This window comes from Echiichthys vipera (assembly GCF_963691815.1).
Source record: "Echiichthys vipera genome assembly, chromosome: 8".
In the NCBI taxonomy this organism is placed as follows: domain Eukaryota; kingdom Metazoa; phylum Chordata; class Actinopteri; order Perciformes; family Trachinidae; genus Echiichthys; species Echiichthys vipera.
Genome location: NC_139833.1, coordinates 515,442 through 537,941, shown reverse-complemented (window position 1 = coordinate 537,941; position 22,500 = coordinate 515,442). Strand labels below are relative to the sequence as shown.

At 57.6% G+C, this 22,500-nt stretch overlaps 2 protein-coding genes across 2 annotated transcripts in view; both read left to right on the top strand.

The window, feature by feature from the left end:
• The window catches only part of pnp4b (purine nucleoside phosphorylase 4b), a gene marked incomplete at both ends in the record, with an annotated part of 14,253 nt that extends 2,760 nt beyond the window's left edge, over positions 1-11,493 (top strand). The window contains 7 exon segments of the mRNA XM_083917715.1: positions 4,493-4,665; positions 5,698-5,801; positions 8,909-9,084; positions 9,997-10,187; positions 11,016-11,060; positions 11,063-11,094; positions 11,353-11,493. Of these exon segments, the coding sequence (XP_083773841.1) occupies positions 4,493-4,665; positions 5,698-5,801; positions 8,909-9,084; positions 9,997-10,187; positions 11,016-11,060; positions 11,063-11,094; positions 11,353-11,493 (862 nt within the window).
• An 883-nt stretch (positions 11,494-12,376) lies between these two features.
• Positions 12,377-22,500, top strand: part of LOC310950049 (GON-4-like protein) — a 29,377-nt gene continuing 19,253 nt past the window's right edge. The window contains 11 exon segments of the mRNA XM_083917713.1: positions 12,377-12,495; positions 14,321-14,548; positions 14,894-14,968; positions 15,344-15,394; positions 15,883-15,921; positions 17,047-17,151; positions 17,393-17,494; positions 20,366-20,512; positions 21,171-21,408; positions 21,824-21,925; positions 22,138-22,178. Coding sequence (XP_083773839.1) covers positions 12,472-12,495; positions 14,321-14,548; positions 14,894-14,968; positions 15,344-15,394; positions 15,883-15,921; positions 17,047-17,151; positions 17,393-17,494; positions 20,366-20,512; positions 21,171-21,408; positions 21,824-21,925; positions 22,138-22,178 — 1,152 coding nt within the window. The 5' untranslated portion in view covers positions 12,377-12,471.

The window sequence follows — 22,500 nt, the reverse complement described above, 5'->3', positions numbered from 1 at the left end:
CAGGGTGTCATGGTCTCAGGGTGTCAGGGTCTCAGGGTGTCATGGTCTCAGGGTGTCATGGTCTCAGGGTGTCATGGTCTCAGGGTGTCAGGGTCTCAGGGTGTCATGGTCTCAGGGTGTCAGGGTCTCAGGGTGTCATGGTCTCAGGGTGTCAGGGTCTCAGGGTGTCAGGGTCTCAGGGTGTCATGGTCTCAGGGTGTCATGGTGTCATGGTCTCAGGGTGTCAGGGTCTCAGGGTGTCATGGTATCAGGGTCTCAGGGTGTCAGGGTGTCAGGGTCTCAGGGTGTCATGGTCTCAGGGTGTCAGGGTGTCAGGGTGTCAGGGTCTCAGGGTGTCAGGGTGTCATGGTCTCAGGGTGTCATGGTCTCAGGGTCTCAGGGTCTCAGGGTCTCATGGTCTCAGTGTGTCATGGTCTCAGGGTGTCAGGGTCTCAGGGTGTCATGGTCTCAGGGTGTCAGGGTGTCATGGTCTCAGGGTGTCAGGGTCTCAGGGTGTCATGGTCTCAGGGTGTCATGGTCTCAGGGTGTCAGGGTCTCAGGGTGTCATGGTCTCAGGGTCTCAGGGTGTCAGGGTCTCAGGGTGTCAGGGTCTCAAGGTGTCATGGTCTCATGGTGTCAGGGTCTCAGGGTGTCATGGTGTCAGGGTCTCAGGGTGTCAGGGTGTCATGGTCTCATGGTGTCAGGGTCTCAGGGTGTCAGGGTCTCAGGGTGTCATGGTCTCAGGGTGTCAGGGTCTCAGGGTGTCATGGTCTCAGGGTGTCATGGTCTCATGGTCTCAGGGTGTCATGGTCTCACGGTGTCAGGGTCTCAGGGTGTCAGCGTCTCAGGGTGTCAGCGTCTCAGGGTGTCATGGTCTCAGGGTGTCAGGGTCTCAGGGTGTCAGGGTCTCAGGGTGTCATGGTCTCAGGGTGTCATGGTGTCATGGTCTCAGGGTGTCATGGTCTCAGGGTGTCATGGTCTCAGGGTGTCATGGTCTCAGGGTGTCAGGGTCTCAGGGTCTGAGGGTGTCATGGTCTCAGGGTGTCATGGTCTCAGGGTCTCAGGGTGTCATGGTCTCAGGGTCTCAGGGTCTCAGGGTGTCATGGTCTCAGGGTGTCAGGGTCTCAGGGTGTCATGGTCTCAGGGTCTCAGGGTCTGAGGGTGTCATGGTGTCAGGGTCTCAGGGTGTCATGGTCTCAGGGTGTCATGGTCTCGGGGTGTCAGGGTCTCAGGGTCTCAGGGTGTCAGGGTCTCAGGGTGTCAGGGTCTCAGGGTCTGAGGGTGTCATGGTCTCAGGGTGTCATGGTCTCAGGGTGTCATGGTCTCAGGGTGTCAGGGTCTCAGGGTGTCATGGTCTCAGGGTGTCAGGGTCTCATGGTCTCAGGGTGTCAGGGTCTCAGGGTGTCAGGGTGTCAGGGTCTCAGGGTCTCAGGGTGTCATGGTCTCAGGGTGTCATGGTCTCAGGGTGTCAGGGTCTCAGGGTCTCAGGGTGTCATGGTCTCAGGGTGTCATGGTCTCAGGGTGTCAGGGTCTCAGGGTGTCATGGTGTCATGGTCTCAGGGTCTCAGGGTCTCAGGGTGTCAGGGTCTCAGGGTTAAACCTGTTGAAGAAGTCATTCAGCTGGTTCGCTCCCTCCATTGTCCCCCCTGTAGCTCTTTGAGTTGTGACCTGTGATGGTCCTCCACCTTCCCAGACCTCCACCATGTGGTTTTCCCTCAGCTTCTGCTCCACCTTCCTCCTGTAGCTGTCCTCAGTTTCTGCTCCACCTTTCTCCTGTAGCTGTCCTCAGCTTCTGCTCCACCTTTCTCCTGTAGCTGTCCTCAGCTCCTGCTCCACCTTTCTCCTGTAGCTGTCCTCAGCTTCTGCTCCACCTTTCTCCTGTAGCTGTCTTCAGCTTCTGCTCCACCTTTCTCCTGTAGCTGTCCTCAGCTTCTGCTCCACCTTTCTCCTGTAGCTGTCCTCAGCTTCTGCTCCACCTTTCTCCTGTAGCTGTCCTCAGCTGCTGCTCCACCTTTCTCCTGTAGCTGTCCTCAGCTTCTGCTCCACCTTTCTCCTGTAGCTGTCCTCAGCTCCTGCTCCACCTTTCTCCTGTAGCTGTCCTCAGCTTCTGCTCCACCTTTCTCCTGTAGCTGTCCTCAGCTCCTGCTCCACCTTTCTCCTGTAGCTGTCCTCAGCTTCTGCTCCACCTTTCTCCTGTAGCTGTCCTCAGCTCCTGCTACACCTTTCTCCTGTAGCTGTCCTCAGCTCCTGCTCCACCTTTCTCCTGTAGCTGTCCTCAGCTTCTGCTCCACCTTTCTCCTGTAGCTGTCCTTAGCTTCTGCTCCACCTTTCTCCTGTAGCTGTCCTCAGCTTCTGCTCCACCTTTCTCCTGTAGCTGTCCGTAGCTTCTGCTCCACCTTTCTCCTGTAGCTGTCCTCAGCTTCTGCTCCACCTTTCTCCTGTAGCTGTCCTCAGCTTCTGCTCCACCTTTCTCCTGTAGCTGTCCTCAGCTGCTGCTCCACCTTTCTCCTGTAGCTGTCCTCAGCTTCCCTCACACAGTGCTTCACCTCCTGCTGTGCTGCCTTCATGGCCTCCCTGTCCCTGCTCCTTCTTCTTGTTGAGGACAGCCTTAACTTCCGGTGTTACCCACGGCTTGTTGTTACGGTAACAGCGGACAGTCTTGACAGGGGAGACCACGTCTGGACAGAAGTTCAGGTCCCCGTCAGACCCTCTGTGTCCCCCCCTCTGTGTCCCCCCCTCTGTGTCCCCCCCTCTGTGTCCTCACAGTGCGGGTGGATCAGCACGTCCCAGACTGTGGTGTTGGAACAGTCCCTCAGGGCACTTTCCATCTCCGGGGACCACCTCCTGATGGTGCGAGGGGTCACCCGGGGGGGGGGGGGGGTCAACAGTGGCTGTAGGTGAACCAGGTTGTGACCAGACTTCCCCAGTGGGGGGGGGGGGGTCGCTCTGTAAGCGTCCTCTGGTGGGACAGTAAAGTAGAGTGCAAAGTTGCGTGATTAAAGTCCCCAGAGACGATGGTAAACGCCTCAGGGTGCTGAGTCTCAGGCAGTGACTCCCGTTCGCTCTGGGAGCGATGTGAACACAGACGCTGATCACATGACTGAACTCCCTCGGCAGATAAAATGGCCGCAGGCTAACAGCTAGCAGCTAGCAGCTAGCAGCTCGAGCTCCCGGCTACATGAGTCTTTCTTTACGGAGACGTGTCCTCCGAGGTTCTGCCCCCCCCTCAGTGACCCTGCCCCCCCTGTCCCCCCTCAGTGACCCTGCCCCCCCCTCAGTGACCCTGCCCCCCCTCAGTGAACCTGCCCCCCCTGTCCCCCCTCAGTGACCCTGCCCCCCCCTCAGTGACCCTGCCCCCCCTGTCCCCCCTCAGTGACCCTGCCCCCCCTCAGTGACCCTGCCCCCCCTGTCCCCCCTCAGTGACCTTGCCCCCCCCTCAGTGACCCTGCCCCCCCTGTCCCCCCTCAGTAGTGACCCTGTCCCCCCTCAGTGACCCTGCCCCCCCCTCAGTGACCCTGCCCCCCCTGTCCCCCCTCAGTGACCCTGTCCCCCCTCAGTGACCCTGTCCCCCCCTCAGTGACCCTGTCCCCCCTCAGTGACCCTGTCCCCCCCTCAGTGACCCTGCCCCCCCTCAGTGACCCTGCCCCCCCTGTCCCCCCTCAGTAGTGACCCTGTCCCCCCTCAGTGACCCTGCCCCCCTTAGTGATCCTGTCCCCCCTGCCCCCCCCTCAGTGACCCTGTCCCCCCCTCAGTGACCCCGTCCCCCCCTCAGTGACCCCGTCCCCCCCCAGTGACCCTGTCCCCCCCTCAGTGACCCTGCCCCCCCTCAGTGACCCTGTCCCCCCTCAGTGACCCTGCCCCCCCTCAGTAGTGACCCTGCCCCCCCTCACTGACCCTGTCCCCCTGCCCCCCCTCAGTGACCCTGCCCCCCCTCAGTGACCCTGTCCCCCTGTCCCCCCTCAGTGACCCTGTCCCCCCCTCACTGACCCTGCCCCCCCCTCAGTGACCCTGCCCCCCCCTCAGTGACCCTGCCACCCCAGCAGTGACCCTGTCCCCCCCTCAGTGAACCTGCCCCCCCTCAGCAGTGACCCTGCCCCCCCTCAGTGACCCTGCCCCCCCTCAGTAGTGACCCTGCCCCCCCTCACTGACCCTGTCCCCCTGTCCCCCCTCAGTAGTGACCCTGTCCCCCCTCACTGACCCTGCCCCCCCTCAGTAGTGACCCTGTCCCCCCTCAGTAGTGACCCTGTCCCCCCTCAGTAGTGACCCTGTCCCCCCTCAGTGACCCTGCCCCCCCTCAGTAGTGACCCTGCCCCCCCTCAGTAGTGACCCTGCCCCCCCTCAGTGACCCTGCCCCCCCTCAGTAGTGACCCTGCCCCCCCTCAGTGACCCTGCCCCCCCCTCAGTGACCCTGCCCCCCCTCAGTAGTGACCCTGCCCCCCCTCACTGACCCTGCCCCCCCTCAGTGACCCTGCCCCCCCCTCACTGACCCTGCCCCCTGTCCCCCCCCCCCCAGCTGCTGCTCCTTTGAGGACTATAACCTGACCACCGGTTGGCTGCTGGAGCAGACCAGCCACCGTCCTAAGGTGGCAGTGATCTGTGGCTCAGGACTCGGACTCTTGGCCGATCGAGCTGCAGACAAACAGACGTTCAGGTACCAGGACATCCCCAACTTCCCCGTCAGCACAGGTGAGACGGGTCCCGCTCCTGTCTGTCTCTCACCTGTCTGTCTCACCTGTCTCTCTCTCACATGTCTGTCTCTCACCAGTCTGTCTCTCACCAGTCTGTCTCTCACCTGTCTCTCTCTCACCTGTCTGTCTCTCACCTGTCTGTCTGTCCGTCTCTCACCTGTCTGTCTCTCACCTGTCTGTCTGTCTCCTGTCTGTGTCTCACCTGTCTGTCTCTCCCCTGTTTCTCACCTGTCTGTCTGTCTCCTGTCTGTCTGTCTGCTGTCTGTCTCTCACCTGTCTGTCTCACCTGTCTGTCTCTCACCTGTCTGTCTGTCTCCTGTCTGTCTCTCACCTGTCTGTCTCTCACCTGTCTGTCTGTCTCCTGTCTGTCTCTCACCTGTCTGTCTCTCACCTGTCTGTCTGTCTCCTGTCTGTCTCTCACCTGTCTGTCTCTCACCTGTCTGTCTGTCTCCTGTCTGTCTCACCTGTCTGTCTCTATCCTGTCTGTCTGCTGTCTCTCACCTGTCTGTCTCTCACCTGTCTGTCTCACCTGTCTGTCTCTCACCTGTCTGTCTCTCACCTGTCTCTCTCTCACCTGTCGGTCTCTCACCTGCCTGTCTCACCTGTTTGTCTCTCACCTGCCTGTCTCACCTGTCTGCCTCTCACCTGCCTGTCTCACCTGTCTGCCTCTCACCTGTCTCTCTCTCACCTGCCTCCCTCACCTGTCTGTCTCTCACCTGCCTGTCTCACCTGTTTGTCTCTCACCTGCCTGTCTCACCTGTCTGCCTCTCACCTGCCTGTCTCACCTGTCTGCCTCTCACCTGTCTCTCTCTCACCTGCCTCCCTCACCTGTCTGTCTCTCACCTGCCTGTCTCACCTGTTTGTCTCTCACCTGCCTGTCTCACCTGTTTGTCTCTCACCTGCCTGTCTCACCTGTCTGCCTCTCACCTGTCTCTCTCTCACCTGCCTCCCTCACCTGTCTGCCTCTCACCTGTCTCTCTCTCACCTGTCTGTCTCTCACCTGTCTGTCTCTCACCTGTCTGTCTCTCAGTGGCGGGTCATGAAGGCTGCCTGGTGTTCGGGACGGTCGAGGACACTCCCTGTGTCTTCATGCAGGGACACTTCCACCTGTACGAAGGTTACTCTCTCTGCCAGGTGAGTCCTCAGCCTGTCTGTCTCTCCTGTCCTCGTCCTGTCTGTCTCTCCTGTCCTCAGCCTGTCTGTCTCTCCTGTCCTCGTCCTGTCTGTCTCTCCTGTCCTCAGCCTGTCTGTCTCTCCTGTCCTCGTCCTGTCTGTCTCTCCTGTCCTCGTCCTGTCTGTCTCTCCTGTCCTCAGCCTGTCTGTCTCTCCTGTCCTCGTCCTGTCTGTCTCTCCTGTCCTCAGCCTGTCTGTCTCTCCTGTCCTCCTCCTGTCTGTCTCTCCTGTCCTCAGCCTGTCTGTCTCTCCTGTCCTCGTCCTGTCTGTCTCTCCTGTCCTCAGCCTGTCTGTCTCTCCTGTCCTCGTCCTGTCTGTCTCTCCTGTCCTCGTCCTGTCTGTCTCTCCTGTCCTCAGCCTGTCTGTCTCTCCTGTCCTCAGCCTGTCTGTCTCTCCTGTCCTCGTCCTGTCTGTCTCTCCTGTCCTCCTCCTGTCTGTCTCTCCTGTCCTCAGCCTGTCTGTCTCTCCTGTCCTCGTCCTGTCTGTCTCTCCTGTCCTCCTCCTGTCTGTCTCTCCTGTCCTCCTCCTGTCTGTCTCTCCTGTCCTCAGCCTGTCTGTCTCTCCTGTCCTCAGCCTGTCTGTCTCTCCTGTCCTCATCCTGTCTGTCTCTCCTGTCCTCCTCCTGTCTGTCTCTCCTGTCCTCAGCCTGTCTGTCTCTCCTGTCCTCGTCCTGTCTGTCTCTCCTGTCTCCTCCTGTCTGTCTCTCCTGTCCTCATCCTGTCTGTCTCTCCTGTCCTCAGCCTGTCTGTCTCTCCTGTCCTCCTCCTGTCTGTCTCTCCTGTCCTCAGCCTGTCTGTCTCTCCTGTCCTCCTCCTGTCTGTCTCTCCTGTCCTCCTCCTGTCTGTCTCTCCTGTCCTCAGCCTGTCTGTCTCTCCTGTCCTCATCCTGTCTGTCTCTCCTGTCCCTCGTCCTGTCTGTCTCTCCTGTCCTCATTCTGTCTGTCTCTCCTGTCCTCATCCTGTCTGTCTCTCATGTCCTCATCCTGTCTGTCTCTCCTGTCCTCGTCCCTGTCTGTCTCTCCTGTCCTCATCCTGTCTGTCTCTCCTGTCCTCGTCCTGTCTGTCTCTCCTGTCCTCATCCTGTCTGTCTCTCCTGTCCTCAATCCTGTCCTGTCTCTGTCTCCTGTCCTCATCCTGTCTGTCTCTCCTGTCCTCAGCCTGTCTGTCCTCTCCTGTCCTCATTCTGTCTGTCTCTCCTGTCCTCATCCTGTCTGTCTCTCCTGTCCTCGTCCTGTCTGTCTCTCCTGTCCTCATCCTGTCTGTCTCTCCTGTCCTCGTCCTGTCTGTCTCTCCTGTCCTCATCCTGTCTGTCTCTCCTGTCCTCATTCTGTCTGTCTCTCCGTCCTCATCCTGTCTGTCTCTCCTGTCCTCGTCCTGTCTGTCTCTCCTGTCCTCATTCTGTCTGTCTCTCCTGTCCTCAGCCTGTCTGTCTCTCCTGTCCTCATTCTGTCTGTCTCTCCTGTCCTCGTCCTGTCTGTCTCTCCTGTCCTCATCCTGTCTGTCTCTCCTGTCCTCAGCCTGTCTGTCTCTCCTGTCCTCGTCCTGTCTGTCTCTCCTGTCCTCCTCCTGTCTGTCTCTCCTGTCCTCAGCCTGTCTGTCTCTCCTGTCCTCGTCCTGTCTGTCTCTCCTGTCCTCATTCTGTCTGTCTCTCCTGTCCTCATCCTGTCTGTCTCTCCTGTCCTCATCCTGTCTGTCTCTCCTGTCCTCATCCTGTCTGTCTCTCCTGTCCTCAGCCTGTCTGTCTCTCCTGTCCTCTGTCCTGTCCTGTCTCTCCTGTCCTCCTCCTGTCTGTCTCTCCTGTCCTCAGCCTGTCTGTCTCTCCTGTCCTCGTCCTGTCTGTCTCTCCTGTCCTCGTCCTGTCTGTCTCTCCTGTCCTCTGCCTGTCTGTCTCTCTCCTGTCCTCATTCTGTCTCACTTCACCAAATGAGATACCGTGTGTCCCACCAAGACCTCTGAAGACCTGTCTTCCTGTCTCCCTCCCTGTCTCCCTCCCTGTCTCCCTCCCTGTCTCCCTGCCTGCCTGTCTCCCTCCCTGCCTGTCTCTCTCCCTCCCTGCCTGTCTCTCTCCCTCCCTGCCTGCCTGCCTCCCTGCATGTCTCCCTCCCTGCCTCCCTGTCTCCCTCCCTCCCTGCCTGTCTCCCTCCCTGTCTGCCTGTCTCCCTCCCTCCCTGCCTGTCTCCCTCCCTCCCTCCCTGTCTCCCTCCCTCCCTGCCTGTCTCCCTCCCTGTCTGCCTGTCTCCCTCCCTCCCTGCCTGTCTCCCTCCCTCCCTCCCTGTCTCCCTCCCTCCCTGCCTGTCTCCCTCCCTCTCTGCCTGTCTCCCTCCCTGTCTGCCTGTCTCCCTCCCTCCCTGCCTGTCTCCCTCCCTCCCTCCCTGTCTCCCTCCCTCCCTGCCTGTCTCCCTCCCTCTCTGCCTGTCTCCCTCCCTCCCTGCCTGTCTCCCTCCCTGCCTGCCTGTCTCCCTCCCTCCCTCCCTGCCTGTCTCCCTCCCTCCCTCCCTGCCTGTCTCCCTCCCTCTCTGCCTGTCTCCCTGCCTGTCTCCCTCCCTCCCTCCCTGTCTCCCTCCCTCCCTGCCTGTCTCCCTCCCTCCCTGCCTGTCTCCCTCCCTCCCTGCCTGTCTCCCTGCCTGTCTCCCTCTCTCCCTCCCTGCCTGTCTCCCTCCCTCCCTCCCTGCCTGTCTCCCTGCCTGTCTCCCTCCCTGCCTGTCTCTCTCCCTCTTTGCCTGTCTCCCTCCCTGTCTCCCTGCCTGTCTCCCTCTCTCTCTGCCTGTCTCCCTCCCTCTCTCCCTGCCTGTCTCCCTCCCTCCCTGCCTGTCTCCCTCCCTCTCTCCCTGCCTGTCTCCCTCTCTCTCTGCCTGTCTCCCTCCCTGCCTGCCTGTCTCCCTCTCTCTCTGCCTGTCTCCCTCTCTCTCTGCCTGTCTCTCTCCCTCTCTGCCTGTCTCCCTCTCTCTCTGCCTGTCTCCCTGCCTGTCTCTCTCCCTCCCTCCCTGCCTGCCTGTCTCCCTCCCTGCCTGTCTCCCTCCCTGCCTGTCTCCCTCCCTGCCTGCCTGTCTCTCTCTCTGCCTGTCTCAGGTGACGTTCCCCGTGCGGATCTTTAAGCTGATGGGGGTGGAGTCGGTGCTGGTGACGAACGCCTCCGGGGGGATCTGCCCGGACTTTAAGGTCGGTGACATCATGATCATCAAAGACCACATCAACCTGCCGGGCTTCGCCGGACAGCACCCGCTGTGTGGGCCCAACGACGAGCGGTGAGACAGGCACCGCCACACACCACACAGCACACCTGCCTGCACCTGTCTGTCTCTCTGACCTGTCTCCCTGCCTGTCTCCCTGCCTGCCTGTCTCCCTGCCTGTCTCCCTCCCTGTCTCCCTGCCTGTCTCCCTGTCTCTCTCCCTGCCTGTCTCCCTGCCTGTCTCCCTGTCTCCCTGCCTGTCTCCCTGCCTGTCTCCCTCCCTGTCTCCCTGCCTGTCTCCCTGTCTCTCTCCCTGCCTGTCTCCCTGCCTGTCTCCCTGTCTCTCTGCCTGTCTCTCTGCCTGTCTCCCTGCCTGTCTCCCTGTCTCCCTGTCTGTCTCCCTGCCTGTCTCCCTGTCTCTCTGCCTGTCTCCCTGCCTGTCTCCCTGTCTGTCTCCCTGTCTGTCTCCCTGTCTCCCTCCCTGTCTCCCTGCCTGTCTCCCTGTCTCCCTGTCTGTCTCCCTGCCTGTCTCCCTGTCTCCCTGTCTGTCTCCCTGCCTGTCTCCCTCCCTGTCTCCCTCCCTGTCTCCCTGCCTGTCTCCCTCCCTGTCTCCCTCCCTGTCTCCCTGCCTGCCTGTCTCCCTGCCTGTCTCCTGCCTGTCTCCCTCCCTGTCTCCCTGCCTGCCTGTCTCCTGCCTGTCTCCCTGCCTGTCTCCCTCCCTGCCTGTCTCCCTCCTGTCTCCCTCCCTGTCTCCCTGCCTGTCTCCCTGCCTGTCTCCCTGCCTGTCTGTCTCCCTCCCTGTCTCCCTGCCTGTCTCCTGCCTGTCTCCCTGCCTGTCTCCCTGCCTGCACCTGTCTGTCTCTCTGACTGCCTGCCTGTCTCCCTGCCTGTCTCCCTGCCTGCACCTGTCTGTCTCTCTGACCTGTCTGTCTGTCTCTCTGACTGCCTGCCTGTCTCCTGCCTGTCTCCCTGCCTGTCTCCCTGCAGCTTTGGGATCCGGTTCCCGTGCATGTCTGACGCGTACAGTAAGGACCTGCGGCGGGTGGCGTTGGACGTGGGCGCCGCCCTCGGCTGCAGCGACTTCATCAGAGAGGGCGTGTTCTGCATGGTCAGCGGACCCAACTTTGAAACCATCGCCGAGGCCCGGATGCTGCGGATCCTGGGCTGCGACTCCGTGGGTAAGACTCCAGGGGGGGGCGATGGTCTGATGAGGGGGTCCTCAGGAGGGTCTAGAGGTCCTTCAGGAGGGTCTAGAGGTCCTTCAGGAGGGTCTAGTGGTCCTTAAGGAGGGTCTAGAGGTCCTCAGGAGGGTCTAGAGGTTCTTTATGAGGGTCTAATGGTCCTTGGGTCTAGAGGTCCTCAGGAGGGTCTAGAGGTCCTTCAGGAGGGTCTAGTGGTCCTTAAGGAGGGTCTAGTGGTCCTTGAGGAGGTTCTAGTGGTCCCTTAGGAGGTTCTAGTGGTCTTAACGAGGGTCTAGTGGTTCTTAAGGGGGTTCTAGTGGTCCTTTAGGAGGTTCTAGTGGTCCTTAACGAGGTTCTAGTCGTTCTTAACGAGGTTCTAGTGGTCCCTTAGGAGGTTCTAGTGGTCCTTAACGAGGTTCTAGTCGTTCTTAACTAGGTTCTAGTGGTCCCTTAGGAGGGTCTAGTGGTCCTTAACGAGGTTCTAGTGGTCCTTAACGAGGTTCTAGTGGTCCTTGAGGAGGTTCTAGTGGTCCTTAACGAGGTTCTAGTCGTTCTTAACGAGGTTCTAGTGGTCCTTTAGGAGGTTCTAGTGGTCCTTAACGAGGGTCTAGTGGTCCTTAACGAGGTTCTAGTGGTCCTTGAGGAGGTTCTAGTGGTCCTTGAGGAGGTTCTTGTGGTCCTTGAGGAGGCCTTAGTGGTCCTTGAGGAGGTTCTAGTGGTCCTTAATGAAGTTCTAGTGGTCCTTCAGGAGGTTCTAGTGGTCCTTAATGAGGTTCTAGTGGTCCTTGAGGCGGTCTGATGATGTCACACTTCCCTTGTCCTCAGGCATGAGCACGGTTCCTGAGGTGACGGTGGCGAAACACTGTGGACTCCGGTTCTGGGTCTGTCCCTCATCACCAACATGGTAATTATTCAAACAGCAACCCAGAGGGTGGACCCGGACCGACCCGGACCGACCCGGACTGAGCCGGACCGACCCAGACTGACCCGGACTGACCCGGACTGACCCGGACTGACCCGGGCTGACCTGGACTGACCCGGACTGACCCGGACCGACCCGGACTGAACCGGACTGACCCGGACCGACCCGCACTGACCCAGTCTGACCCACACTGACCCGGACTGACCCGGTCTGACCCGGTTCTGACCCGGTTCTCTGCAGGTGTCTCTGGACTACAGTCGGGAGGAGAAGGTGAACCACGAGGAGGTTCTGCAGACCAGTAAGATGAGGGCCGAGGTTCTGCAGAAGCTCGTCACCAAGTTGATCTCACGCTGCCAGCAGCAGAACATCAACACGGACTGACGGACGCCGCCGCCACGAGCTCACCGCCGCCACGAGCTCACCGCCTCCGCCGCCGCCATCTGCACCGGACGGATGCTGGTGCTGCTCTGAACGCCAAAATAAAAGGATTGAAACGTTTCTTTTATTTTGAAACTTTGTTTGAACTTTCTACAGCGTCAGAAAAACAATAAAGACGGAAAATAATAAACTTATAAATAAATAAATAATTAATAAACTTCATAGAGATAAAGAAGAATAAGAACAAAATAAACTCAGATCAGAGGAGAGAACTGAGGCGAGGACGAATAGGAACAAATAATAATAATAATATAATGATGTTGGACTGTAAACACCATCGTGTTTCATACGGCTGATGATAAAAGACTTTAACAGTTAAATTCAATAATTGCACTAAAATGTGGATTAAGTTGTAAATAAGAAGAGTAGATTATTAATATAACATAAATATCCAATGAGTGATGAGTCATCCGTTTAAAGAGAGAACATCTTTAATTATATCATCTCATATTTATCATTTATATACTTAAACAGTCTAATATACAGATATTAGACTGTTTAAATATTATAAATATTAATATATTTAAACAGTCTCTAATAGCTGTATGAGATGAAACTCCCTCCGGAGCTGCAGGTGGCGCTGTGGACAATGACGCTCCGCTCTTATTCTGAAGGACTCGGTCCGCTCCGCTCTTATTCTGAAGGACTCGGGCCGCTCCGCTCTTATTCTGAAGGACTCGGGCCGCTCCGCTCTTATTCTGAAGGACTCGGGCCGCTCCGCTCTTATTCTGAAGGACTCGGAACGCTCCGCTCTTATTCTGAAGGACTCGGGCCGCTCCGCTCTTATTCTGAAGGACTCCGGAAGGCCGGAAGTTTTGTTGTTGTTGGCGGAAACAGACTCGGCTAACGGCGCTACCATGCAAGAGCGCTACCATGCTAACGGAGCTACCATGCTAACGGAGCTGGAATGACGCAGTAACCATGGACAGTGACGTCACTGTGAAGGTAACCGTTCACGCTCTTCACTTTATTTAAACAGGAACGTTTTTAACGGACGGCGCTCGCGCCTCAGACACAACACAGGAACAGACACTGCGCATGCTCAGATCGGTGCTAGCGTAGCTACCTTTAGCTCCCTGCTATTATGTTTAGATGTTACCATTTAACCCGGGTCAGTTAAACAGGGTCAGTTAACCCGGGTCAGTTAACCTGGGTCAGTTAAACAGTCATTTAACCCGGGTCAGTTAAACAGTCATTTAACCCGGGTCAGTTAAACAGAGTCATTTAACCCGGGTTAGTTAAACAGTCATTTAACCCGGGTCAGTTAAACAGTCATTTAACCCGGGTCAGTTAAACAGAGTCATTTAACCCGGGTTAGTTAAACAGAGTCAGTTAACCTGGGTCAGTTAAACAGTCATTTAACCCGGGTCAGTTAAACAGAGTCATTTAACCCGGGTTAGTTAAACAGAGTCAGTTAACCCGGGTCAGTTAAACAGAGTCAGGTAACCCGGGTCAGTTAAACTGAGTCATTTAACCCGGGTCAGTTAAACTGAGTCAGTTAACCCGGGTCAGTATCAGGTAACCCGGGTCAGTTAACCCGGGTCAGTATCAGGTAACCCGGGTCAGTATCAGTTAACCCGGGTTAACTGATACTGACCCGGGAAAATTAACCCGGGTCAGTATAAGTTAACCCGGGTCAGTATAAGTTAACCCGGGACAGTTAACCCGGGTCAGTTAACCCGGGTCAGTATAAGTTAACCCGGGTCAGTATAAGTTAACACGGGTCAGTTAACCCGGGTCAGTATCAGTTAACCCGGGTTAACTGATACTGACCCGGGACAGTTAACCCGGGTCAGTATAAGTTAACCCGGGTCAGTATAAGTTAACCCGGGACAGTTAACCCGGGTCAGTATCAGTTAACCCGGGTCAGTAAAAGTTAACCCGGGACAGTTAACCCGGGTCAGTATCAGTTAACCCGGGTCAGTATCAGTTAACCCGGGTCAGTATAAGTTAACCCGGGTCAGTATCAGTTAACCCGGGTTAGTATAAGTTAACCCGGGTCAGTATAAGTTAACCCGGGACAGTTAACCCGGGTCAGTATCAGTTAACCCGGGTCAGTAAAAGTTAACCCGGGTCAGTAAAAGTTAACCCGGGACAGTTAACCCGGGTCAGTATCAGTTAACCCGGGTCAGTAAAAGTTAACCCGGGTCAGTAAAAGTTAACCCGGGTCAGTATAAGTTAACCCGGGTCAGTATAAGTTAACCCGGGACAGTTAACCCGGGTCAGTATCAGTTAACCCGGGTCAGTAAAAGTTAACCCGGGTCAGTAAAAGTTAACCCGGGTCAGTATAAGTTAACCCGGGTCAGTTAAACAGAGTCAGGTAACCCGGGTCAGTTAAACAGAGTCAGGTAACCCGGGTCAGTTAAACTGAGTCAGTTAACCCGGGTCAGTATAAGTTAACCCGGGTCAGTATAAGTTAACCCGGGTCAGTATAAGTTAACCCGGGACAGTTAACCCGGGTCAGTATCAGTTAACCCGGGTCAGTAAAAGTTAACCCGGGTCAGTAAAAGTTAACCCGGGTCAGTATAAGTTAACCCGGGTCAGTTAAACAGAGTCAGGTAACCCGGGTCAGTTAAACAGAGTCAGTTAACCCGGGTCAGTATAAGTTAACCTGGGTCAGTATCAGTTAACCCGGGTCAGTTAACCCGGGTCAGTATCAGTTAACCCGGGTCAGTTAACCCGGGTTAGTATAAGTTAACCCGGGTCAGTATAAGTTAACCCGGGTCAGAATAAGTTAACCCGGGTCAGTGAACAGAGCCGTGTGTTTCAGCGGGGGCCGCGGCGGCGCCCGGCCCAGGACGACGTCTGTCCTCTGGGGTCCAAGTGCGTGCGGACGGACGCAGAGACGGCCCCCTGTGACATCACAGAGGGGGCGTGGCTAAAGTCGTCCGTCACCGTGACGACCAGCGAGGACGAGCTGGGGCGACTGGACTCAGACCTCGACCGAACGTCCAGACAACACAACCTGACGAGCAGCAACGTGCGCGCCATCCTGCACGTGAGTCACACACACACACACACACACAGGCAGAGACACACACACACACACACACACACACACACACACACACACAGGGACACACACACACACCCACTTCAACACACACACACACAGGGACACACAGGGACACACAGAGACACACACACACACACATGTCAACAGGAAGCTCTGATTATATCTGTTTATTTTCTGTGTGTGTGTGTGTGTGTGTGTGTGTGTGTGTGTGTGTGTGTGTGTGTGTGTGTGTGTGTGTGTGTGTGTGTGTGTGTGTGTGTGTGTGTGTGTGTGTGTGTGTGTGTGTGTGTGTGTGTGTGTGTGTGTGTGTGTGTGTGTGTGTGTCAGGAGGTCATCACCCATGAACGTGTGGTGGCCATGATGAAAGCTGCCATCAGAGACACTCAGGACCTGCCCATGTTCGTAAGTGACCCCCATCAGACCAGGACCTGGACCAGGACCAGGACCTGGACCAGACTGAGACCAGGACCAGTCTGAGACCAGGGACCAGGACCAGACTGAGACCAGGGACCAGTCTGAGACCAGTCTCTGACCTGTCTCTCTCTCTCACCTGTCTGTCTCTCACCTGTCTCTCTCTCACCTGTCTCTCTCTCACCTGTCTCTCTCTGACCTGTCTCTCTCTCTCATCTGTCTCTCTCTCACCTGTCTCTCTCTCACCTGTATGTCTCTCACCTGTCTGTCTCTCACCTGTCTGTCTGTCTCTCACCTGTCTGTCTCTCACCTGTCTGTCTGTCTCTCACCTGTCTGTCTGTCTCTCACCTGTCTGTCTCTCACCAGGAGCCCAAGATGACCCGGTCCAGACTGAAACAGGCCGTTCAGCAGGGACAGGTGAACTCCACCTCCCACAATCCTCTCTGGTCCTTTAAGACCGTACACGCTGGTGCCTGACTGTCCTTTACCTGTCTGTCTGTCCTTTACCTGTCTGTCTGTCTGTCCTTAACCTGTCTGTCTGCCTGTCTGTCTGCCCTTTACCTGTCTGTCTGCCTGCCTGTCTGTCCTTTACCTGTCTGTCTGTCTGTCTGTCTGTCTGTCCTTTACCTGTCTGTCTGTCCTTTACCTGTCTGTCCTGAACCTGTCTGTCTGCCTGTCTGTCCTTTACCTGTCTGTCTGTCTGTCCTTTACCTGTCTGTCTGTCTGTCCTTTACCTGTCTGTCTGTCTGTCTGTCTGTCTGTCTGCCTGTCTGTCTGTCCTTTACCTGTCTGTCTGTCTGTCCTTTACCTGTCTGTCTGTCTGTCTGTCTGTCTGCCTGTCTGTCTGTCTGCCTGTCTGTCCTTCACCTGTCTGTCTGTCTGTTCTTTACCTGTCTGTCTTACAGCCACTGAACTGGAGCCTGTCTGCAGTCGACACAGTCAAGGTAAACTAACGCTGGAAGACCTCTCTACCTGTCTGTCTCTCTACCTGCCTGTCTGTCTCTCTACCTGCCTGTCTGTCTCTACCTGCCTGTCTCTCTACCTGCCTGTCTGTCTCTCTCCCTGCCTGCCTGTCTGTCTCTACCTGCCTGTCTGACTCTCTCCCTGCCTGTCTGTCTCTCCCTGCCTGTCTGTCTCTCCCTGCCTGTCTGTCTCTACCTGCCTGTCTGTCTCTACCTGCCTGTCTGACTCTCTTCCTGCCTGTCTGTCTCTACCTGCCTGTCTGTCTCACCTGCCTGTCTGTCCCACCTGCCTGTTTGTCTCTCTCTGCCTGTCTGACTCTCTTCCTGCCTGTCTCTCTCCCTGCCTGTCTGTCTCACCTGCCTGTCTGTCTCACCTGCCTGTCTCTCTCCCTGCCTGTCTGTCTCACCTGCCTGTCCGTCTCACCTGTCTGTCTGTCTCTCTCTGCCTGTCTGTCTCACCTGCCTGTCTGTCTCACCTGTCTGTCTGTCTCACCTGCCTGTCTGTCTCACCTGTCTGTCTGTCTCACCTGCCTGTCTCTCTCCCTGCCTGTCTGACTCACCTGTCTGTCTGTCTCACCTGCCTGTCTCTCTCTCTGCCTGTCTGTCTCACCTGTCTGTCTGTCTCACCTGCCTGTCTCTCTCCCTGCCTGTCTGTCTCCCTGCCTGTCTGTCTCACCTGTCTGTCTGTCTCACCTGCCTGTCTCTCTCTCTGCCTGTCTGTCTCACCTGCCTGTCTGTCTCACCTGTCTGTCTGTCTCACCTGCCTGTCTGTCTCACCTGTCTGTCTGTCTCACCTGCCTGTCTGTCTCACCTGTCTGTCTCACCTGTCTGTCTGTCTCACCTGCCTGTCTGTCTCACCTGTCTGTCTCACCTGTCTGTCTGTCTCACCTGCCTGTCTGTCTCACCTGTCTGTCTGTCTCACCTGCCTGTCTCTCACCTGTCTGTCTGTCTCACCTGTCTGTCTGTCTCACCTGCCTGTCTGTCTCACCTGTCTGTCTGTCTCACCTGCCTGTCTGTCTCACCTGTCTGTCTCACCTGTCTGTCTGTCTCCCTGCCTGTCTGTCTCACCTGCCTGTCTGTCTCACCTGCCTGTCTGTCTGCCTGCAGCCTCCTCAGTTCGTGGACATTGATCTCGAGGACGATGAAGACTCCTCAGATGAAGAGTACTGTCCTGACGAAGAAGAGGAGGAGGAGGAAGACACGGCTGAAGAGGTGAGACCCAGACCCAGAACAGAACCAGAACCAGAACCAGAACAGAACCAGAACTGAGTCAGAACCAGACCCAGACCCAGAACAGAACCAGAACCAGAACCAGAACCTGAACCAGAACCTGAACCAGAACCAGAACCAGAACCCCTTTAATTCTATACACTTAATGTATGTATGTATGTGTGTGTGTGTGTGTGTGTGTGTGTGTGTATGTATGTGTGTGTGTGTGTGTGTGTGTGCGCAGACCTTCCTCAGTGATGCAGACAGCTTGGCCTCACCTCCCAGAATGCATCAGGGCTCTCACACCAAACTTGCAGCTCACCAGAGAACCAGTGACCTCATCCAGGTACCCTGACCTCTGACCTCATCCAGGACCCCTGACCTCTGACCCCTGACCTCCTGCAGGTCCCCTAACCTCTGACCTCATCCAGGTACCCTGACGCCTGACCTCTGACCTCATCCAGGACCCCTGACCTCTGACCTCCTGCAGGTCCCCTGACCCCTGACCTCTGACCTCCTGCAGGTACCCTGACCTCTGACCTCCTGCAGGTCCCCTGACCTCCTGCAGGTCTCCTGACCTCTGACCTCCTGCAGGTCCCCTGACCTCCTGCAGGTCCCCTGACCTCTGACCTCTGACCTCCTGCAGGTCCCCTGACCTCTGACCTCCTGCAGGTCCCCTGACCTCTGACCTCCTGCAGGTCCCCTGACCTCCTGCAGGTCCCCTGACCTCTGACCTCCTGCAGGTCCCCTGACCCCTGACCTCCTGCAGGTCTCCTGACCTCTGACCTCCTGCAGGTACCCTGACCTCTGACCTGCAGGCCCCCTGACCTCTGACCTCCTGCAGGTCTCCTGACCTCTGACCTCATCCAGGACCCCTGACCTCTGACCTCCTGCAGGCCCCCTGACCTCTGACCTCCTGCAGGTCTCCTGACCTCTGACCTCATCCAGGACCCCTGACCTCTGACCTCCTGCAGGTCTCCTGACCTCTGACCTCCTGCAGGTCCCCTGACCTCCTGCAGGTCCCCTGACCTCTGACCTCCTGCAGGTACCCTGACCTCTGACCTGCAGGCCTCCTGACCCCTGACCTCCTGCAGGTCTCCTGACCCCTGACCTCTGACCTCCTGCAGGTACCCTGACCTCTGACCTGCAGGCCTCCTGACCCCTGACCTCCTGCAGGTCTCCTGACCTCTGACCTCCTGCAGGTCCCCTGACCTCTGACCTCCTGCATGTCTCCTGACCTCTGACCCCTGACCCCTTACCTCTGACCTCCTGCAGGTCTCCTGACCTCTGACCTCATCCAGGACCCCTGACCTCCTGCAGGTCTCCTGACCTCTGACCTCCTGCAGGTACCCTGACCTCTGACCTCCTGCAGGTCTCCTGACCTCTGACCCCCTGCAGGTCCCCTGACCTCCTGCAGGTCCCCTGACCTCTGACCTCCTGCAGGTCTCCTGACCTCCTGCAGGTCCCCTGACCTCTGACCTCCTGCAGGTCCCCTGACCTCCTGCAGGTCCCCTGACCTCTGACCTCCTGCAGGACCCCTGACCTCCTGCAGGTCTCCTGACCTCTGACCTCCTGCAGGTCCCCTGACCTCCTGCAGGTCCCCTGACCTCTGACCTCCTGCAGGTCCCCTGACCTCCTGCAGGTCCCCTGACCTCTGACCTCCTGCAGGTCCCCTGACCTCCTGCAGGTCCCCTGACCTCTGACCTCCTGCAGGTCCCCTGACCTCTGACCTCCTGCAGGTCTCCTGACCTCCTGCAGGTCCCCTGACCTCTGACCTCCTGCAGGTCTCCTGACCCCTGACCTCTGACCTCCTGCAGGTCTCCTGACCTCTGACCTCCTGCAGGTCCCCTGACCTCTGACCTCCTGCAGGTACCCTGACCTCTGACCTCCTGCAGGTACCCTGACCTCTGACCTCCTGCAGGTCTCCTGACCTCTGACCTCCTGCAGGTCCCCTGACCTCTGACCTCCTGCAGGTCCCCTGACCTCCTGCAGGTCCCCTGACCTCTGACCTCCTGCAGGTCCCCTGACCCCTGACCTCCTGCAGGTCTCCTGACCTCTGACCTCCTGCAGGTACCCTGACCTCTGACCTGCAGGCCCCCTGACCTCTGACCTCCTGCAGGTCTCCTGACCTCTGACCTCATCCAGGACCCCTGACCTCTGACCTCCTGCAGGCCCCCTGACCTCCTGCAGGTCTCCTGACCTCTGACCTCATCCAGGACCCCTGACCTCTGACCTCCTGCAGGTACTCTGACCTCTTGCAGGTCTCCTGACCTCTGACCTCATCCAGGACCCCTGACCTCTGACCTCCTGCAGGTCTCCTGACCTCTGACCTCCTGCAGGTCCCCTGACCTCCTGCAGGTCCCCTGACCTCTGACCTGCAGGCCTCCTGACCTCTGACCTCCTGCAGGTACCCTGACCTCTGACCTGCAGGCCTCCTGACCCCTGACCTCCTGCAGGTCTCCTGACCTCTGACCTCCTGCAGGTCCCCTGACCTCTGACCTCCTGCATGTCTCCTGACCTCTGACCCCTGACCCCTTACCTCTGACCTCCTGCAGGTCTCCTGACCTCTGACCTCATCCAGGACCCCTGACCTCCTGCAGGTCTCCTGACCTCTGACCTCCTGCAGGTACCCTGACCTCTGACCTCCTGCAGGTCTCCTGACCTCTGACCCCCTGCAGGTCCCCTGACCTCCTGCAGGTCCCCTGACCTCTGACCTCCTGCAGGTCTCCTGACCTCCTGCAGGTCCCCTGACCTCTGACCTCCTGCAGGTCCCCTGACCTCCTGCAGGTCCCCTGAAATCTGACCTCCTGCAGGACCCCTGACCTCCTGCAGGTCTCCTGACCTCTGACCTCCTGCAGGTCCCCTGACCTCCTGCAGGTCCCCTGACCTCTGACCTCCTGCAGGTCCCCTGACCTCCTGCAGGTCCCCTGACCTCTGACCTCCTGCAGGTCCCCTGACCTCTGACCTCCTGCAGGTCTCCTGACCTCCTGCAGGTCCCCTGACCTCTGACCTCCTGCAGGTCCCCTGACCTCTGACCTCCTGCAGGTCTCCTGACCCCTGACCTCTGACCTCCTGCAGGTCTCCTGACCTCTGACCTCCTGCAGGTCCCCTGACCTCTGACCTCCTGCAGGTACCCTGACCTCTGACCTCCTGCAGGTACCCTGACCTCTGACCTCCTGCAGGTCTCCTGACCTCTGACCTCTGACCTGTCTTTCAGAGAGCTCCAGGACATCAGGGAGACCAGGTGACGACCTTCCCCAGCGCCCCTCATCACCTCCTCCCTGTCCCTGACTCCTCCTTCCTGGAGAGACTGAACGCTGTGGAGGAGGAGCTGGACTGCAGCCCCACCTACACCTACAACCAGGTAACCACCCCCACCTGTAACCAGGTAACCCCCCCCACCTACAACCAGGTAACCAGCCCCACCTACACCTACAACCAGGTAACCACCCCCACCTACAACCAGGTAACCAGCCCTACCTACACCTACAACCAGGTAACCAGCCCAACCTACACCTACAACCAGGTAACCACCCCCACCTACACCTGTAACCAGGTAACCAGCCCCACCTACACCTGTAACCAGGTAACCAGCCCCTGCACCTGTAACCAGGTAACCAGCCCCCCTACACCTGTAACCAGGTAACCAGCCCCCCTACACCTGTAACCAGGTAACCAGCCCCACCTGTAACCAGGTAACCAGGCTCCTTCCTGTAACCAGGTAACCAACACCACCTGTAACCAGGTAACCACCCCCACCTGTAACCAGGTAACCACCCCCACCAACACCTGTAACCAGGTAACCACCCCCACCTGTAACCAGGTAACCACCCCCACCTGTAACCAGGTAACCAGCCCCACCTACACCTGTAACCAGGTAACCAGCCCCACCTGTAACCAGGTAACCAGCCCCACCTGTAACCAGGTAACCAGCCCCACCTGTAACCAGGTAACCAGCCCCACCTGTAACCAGGTAACCAGCCCCACCTGTAACCAGGTAACCAGGCTCCTTCCTGTCTCAGTCTCTGGACAGCAGAGCCGATGAAGATGAAGATGGTAAAGGTGATGAAGGCTCCAGCGGTTTGGCGTACCGCACGCGCTCCAAGCGTCCGCTGGTCAACGTGCCCCTGGGTCAGCTGGAGGCGGAGCTTCTGGCTCCTGACATCACCGCTGACATGTACGAGCAGAGCGCCGCCCAGCGGGAGGAGGACCGCCGCTGGACCAAGTGGCTGCGCGGTCTGATGGCCCCCGACAGTGAAGGTCCGGTCCCCTGCTGTTGTTGTTGTTGTCGTTGTTGTTGTTGTTGCTGTTGTTGTTGTTTCTGTTGTTGCTGTTGTTGTTGTTGTTGTTGTTGCTGTTGTTGTTGTTTCTGTTGTTGTTGCTGTTGTTGTTGCTGTTGTTGTTGCTGTTGTTTCTGTTGTTGTTGTTGCTGTTGTTGTTGTTTCTGTTGTTGTTGTTGCTGCTGTTGTTGTTGTTGTTGTTGTTGTTGTTGTTGCTGTTGTTGTTGCTGTTGTTGTTGTTGTTGTTGTTGTTGCTGTTGTTGTTGTTGTTGTTGTTGCTGTTGTTTCTGTTGTTGTCGTTGTTGCTGTTGTTGTTGTTGTTGTTGTTGTTGCTCTTGTTGTTGTTGTTGTTGTTGTTGTTCCCGCTCCGCTGACTGAAGCCCTTGTTTCCTCAGAGGAGGCCGATGACGATGACGACCCTGAGTATAACTTCCTTGATGACCTGGATGAACCTGATATGGAGGACTACAGGACGGACCGGGCCGTCCAGATCACCAGTAGGTGCTGAGTCCTGGGTCCTGGTCCTGGTCCAGGACCTGGTCCTGGGTCCTGGTCCTGGTCCAGGACCTGGTCCTGGGTCCTGGTCCAGGACCTGGTCCTGGGTCCTGGGTCCTGGGTCCTGGGTCCTGGTCCAGGACCTCAGACCAGTGTGTTTGATGCTGTCGTCTCCTCAGTGATAACTCTTCCTCTTCTTCTTCTTCTTCTTCAGAGAAGGAAGTGAACGAGCTGCTGGAGGAGCTCTTTGAAACCGTGAGTCCAGAGAAACTCCAAAAACACAAAGTTCACGTTTGAGTTTGACGACGTTTGAGTTTGACGACGTTTGAGTTTGACGGCGTTTGAGTTTGACCCCCCTGGCTGCCGGGCCGCGTCCGTCACTCCGGGTTTACCGGGCATGAGGATCACTCACTGACGGAGAGGCTGAGGTTCACAGTGTTGGGGTCAGGCTCGGTCCTGTGGCTCGGTAAACTCTGGTCCTGAACCCCCAAACATGTGATTCTAGTTCAGACCCCCCCCCCCCCCCCAGCCTCGCCTCATTGGTCCTGATGGGTGAAACGTCAGGCGTTCAGGGACC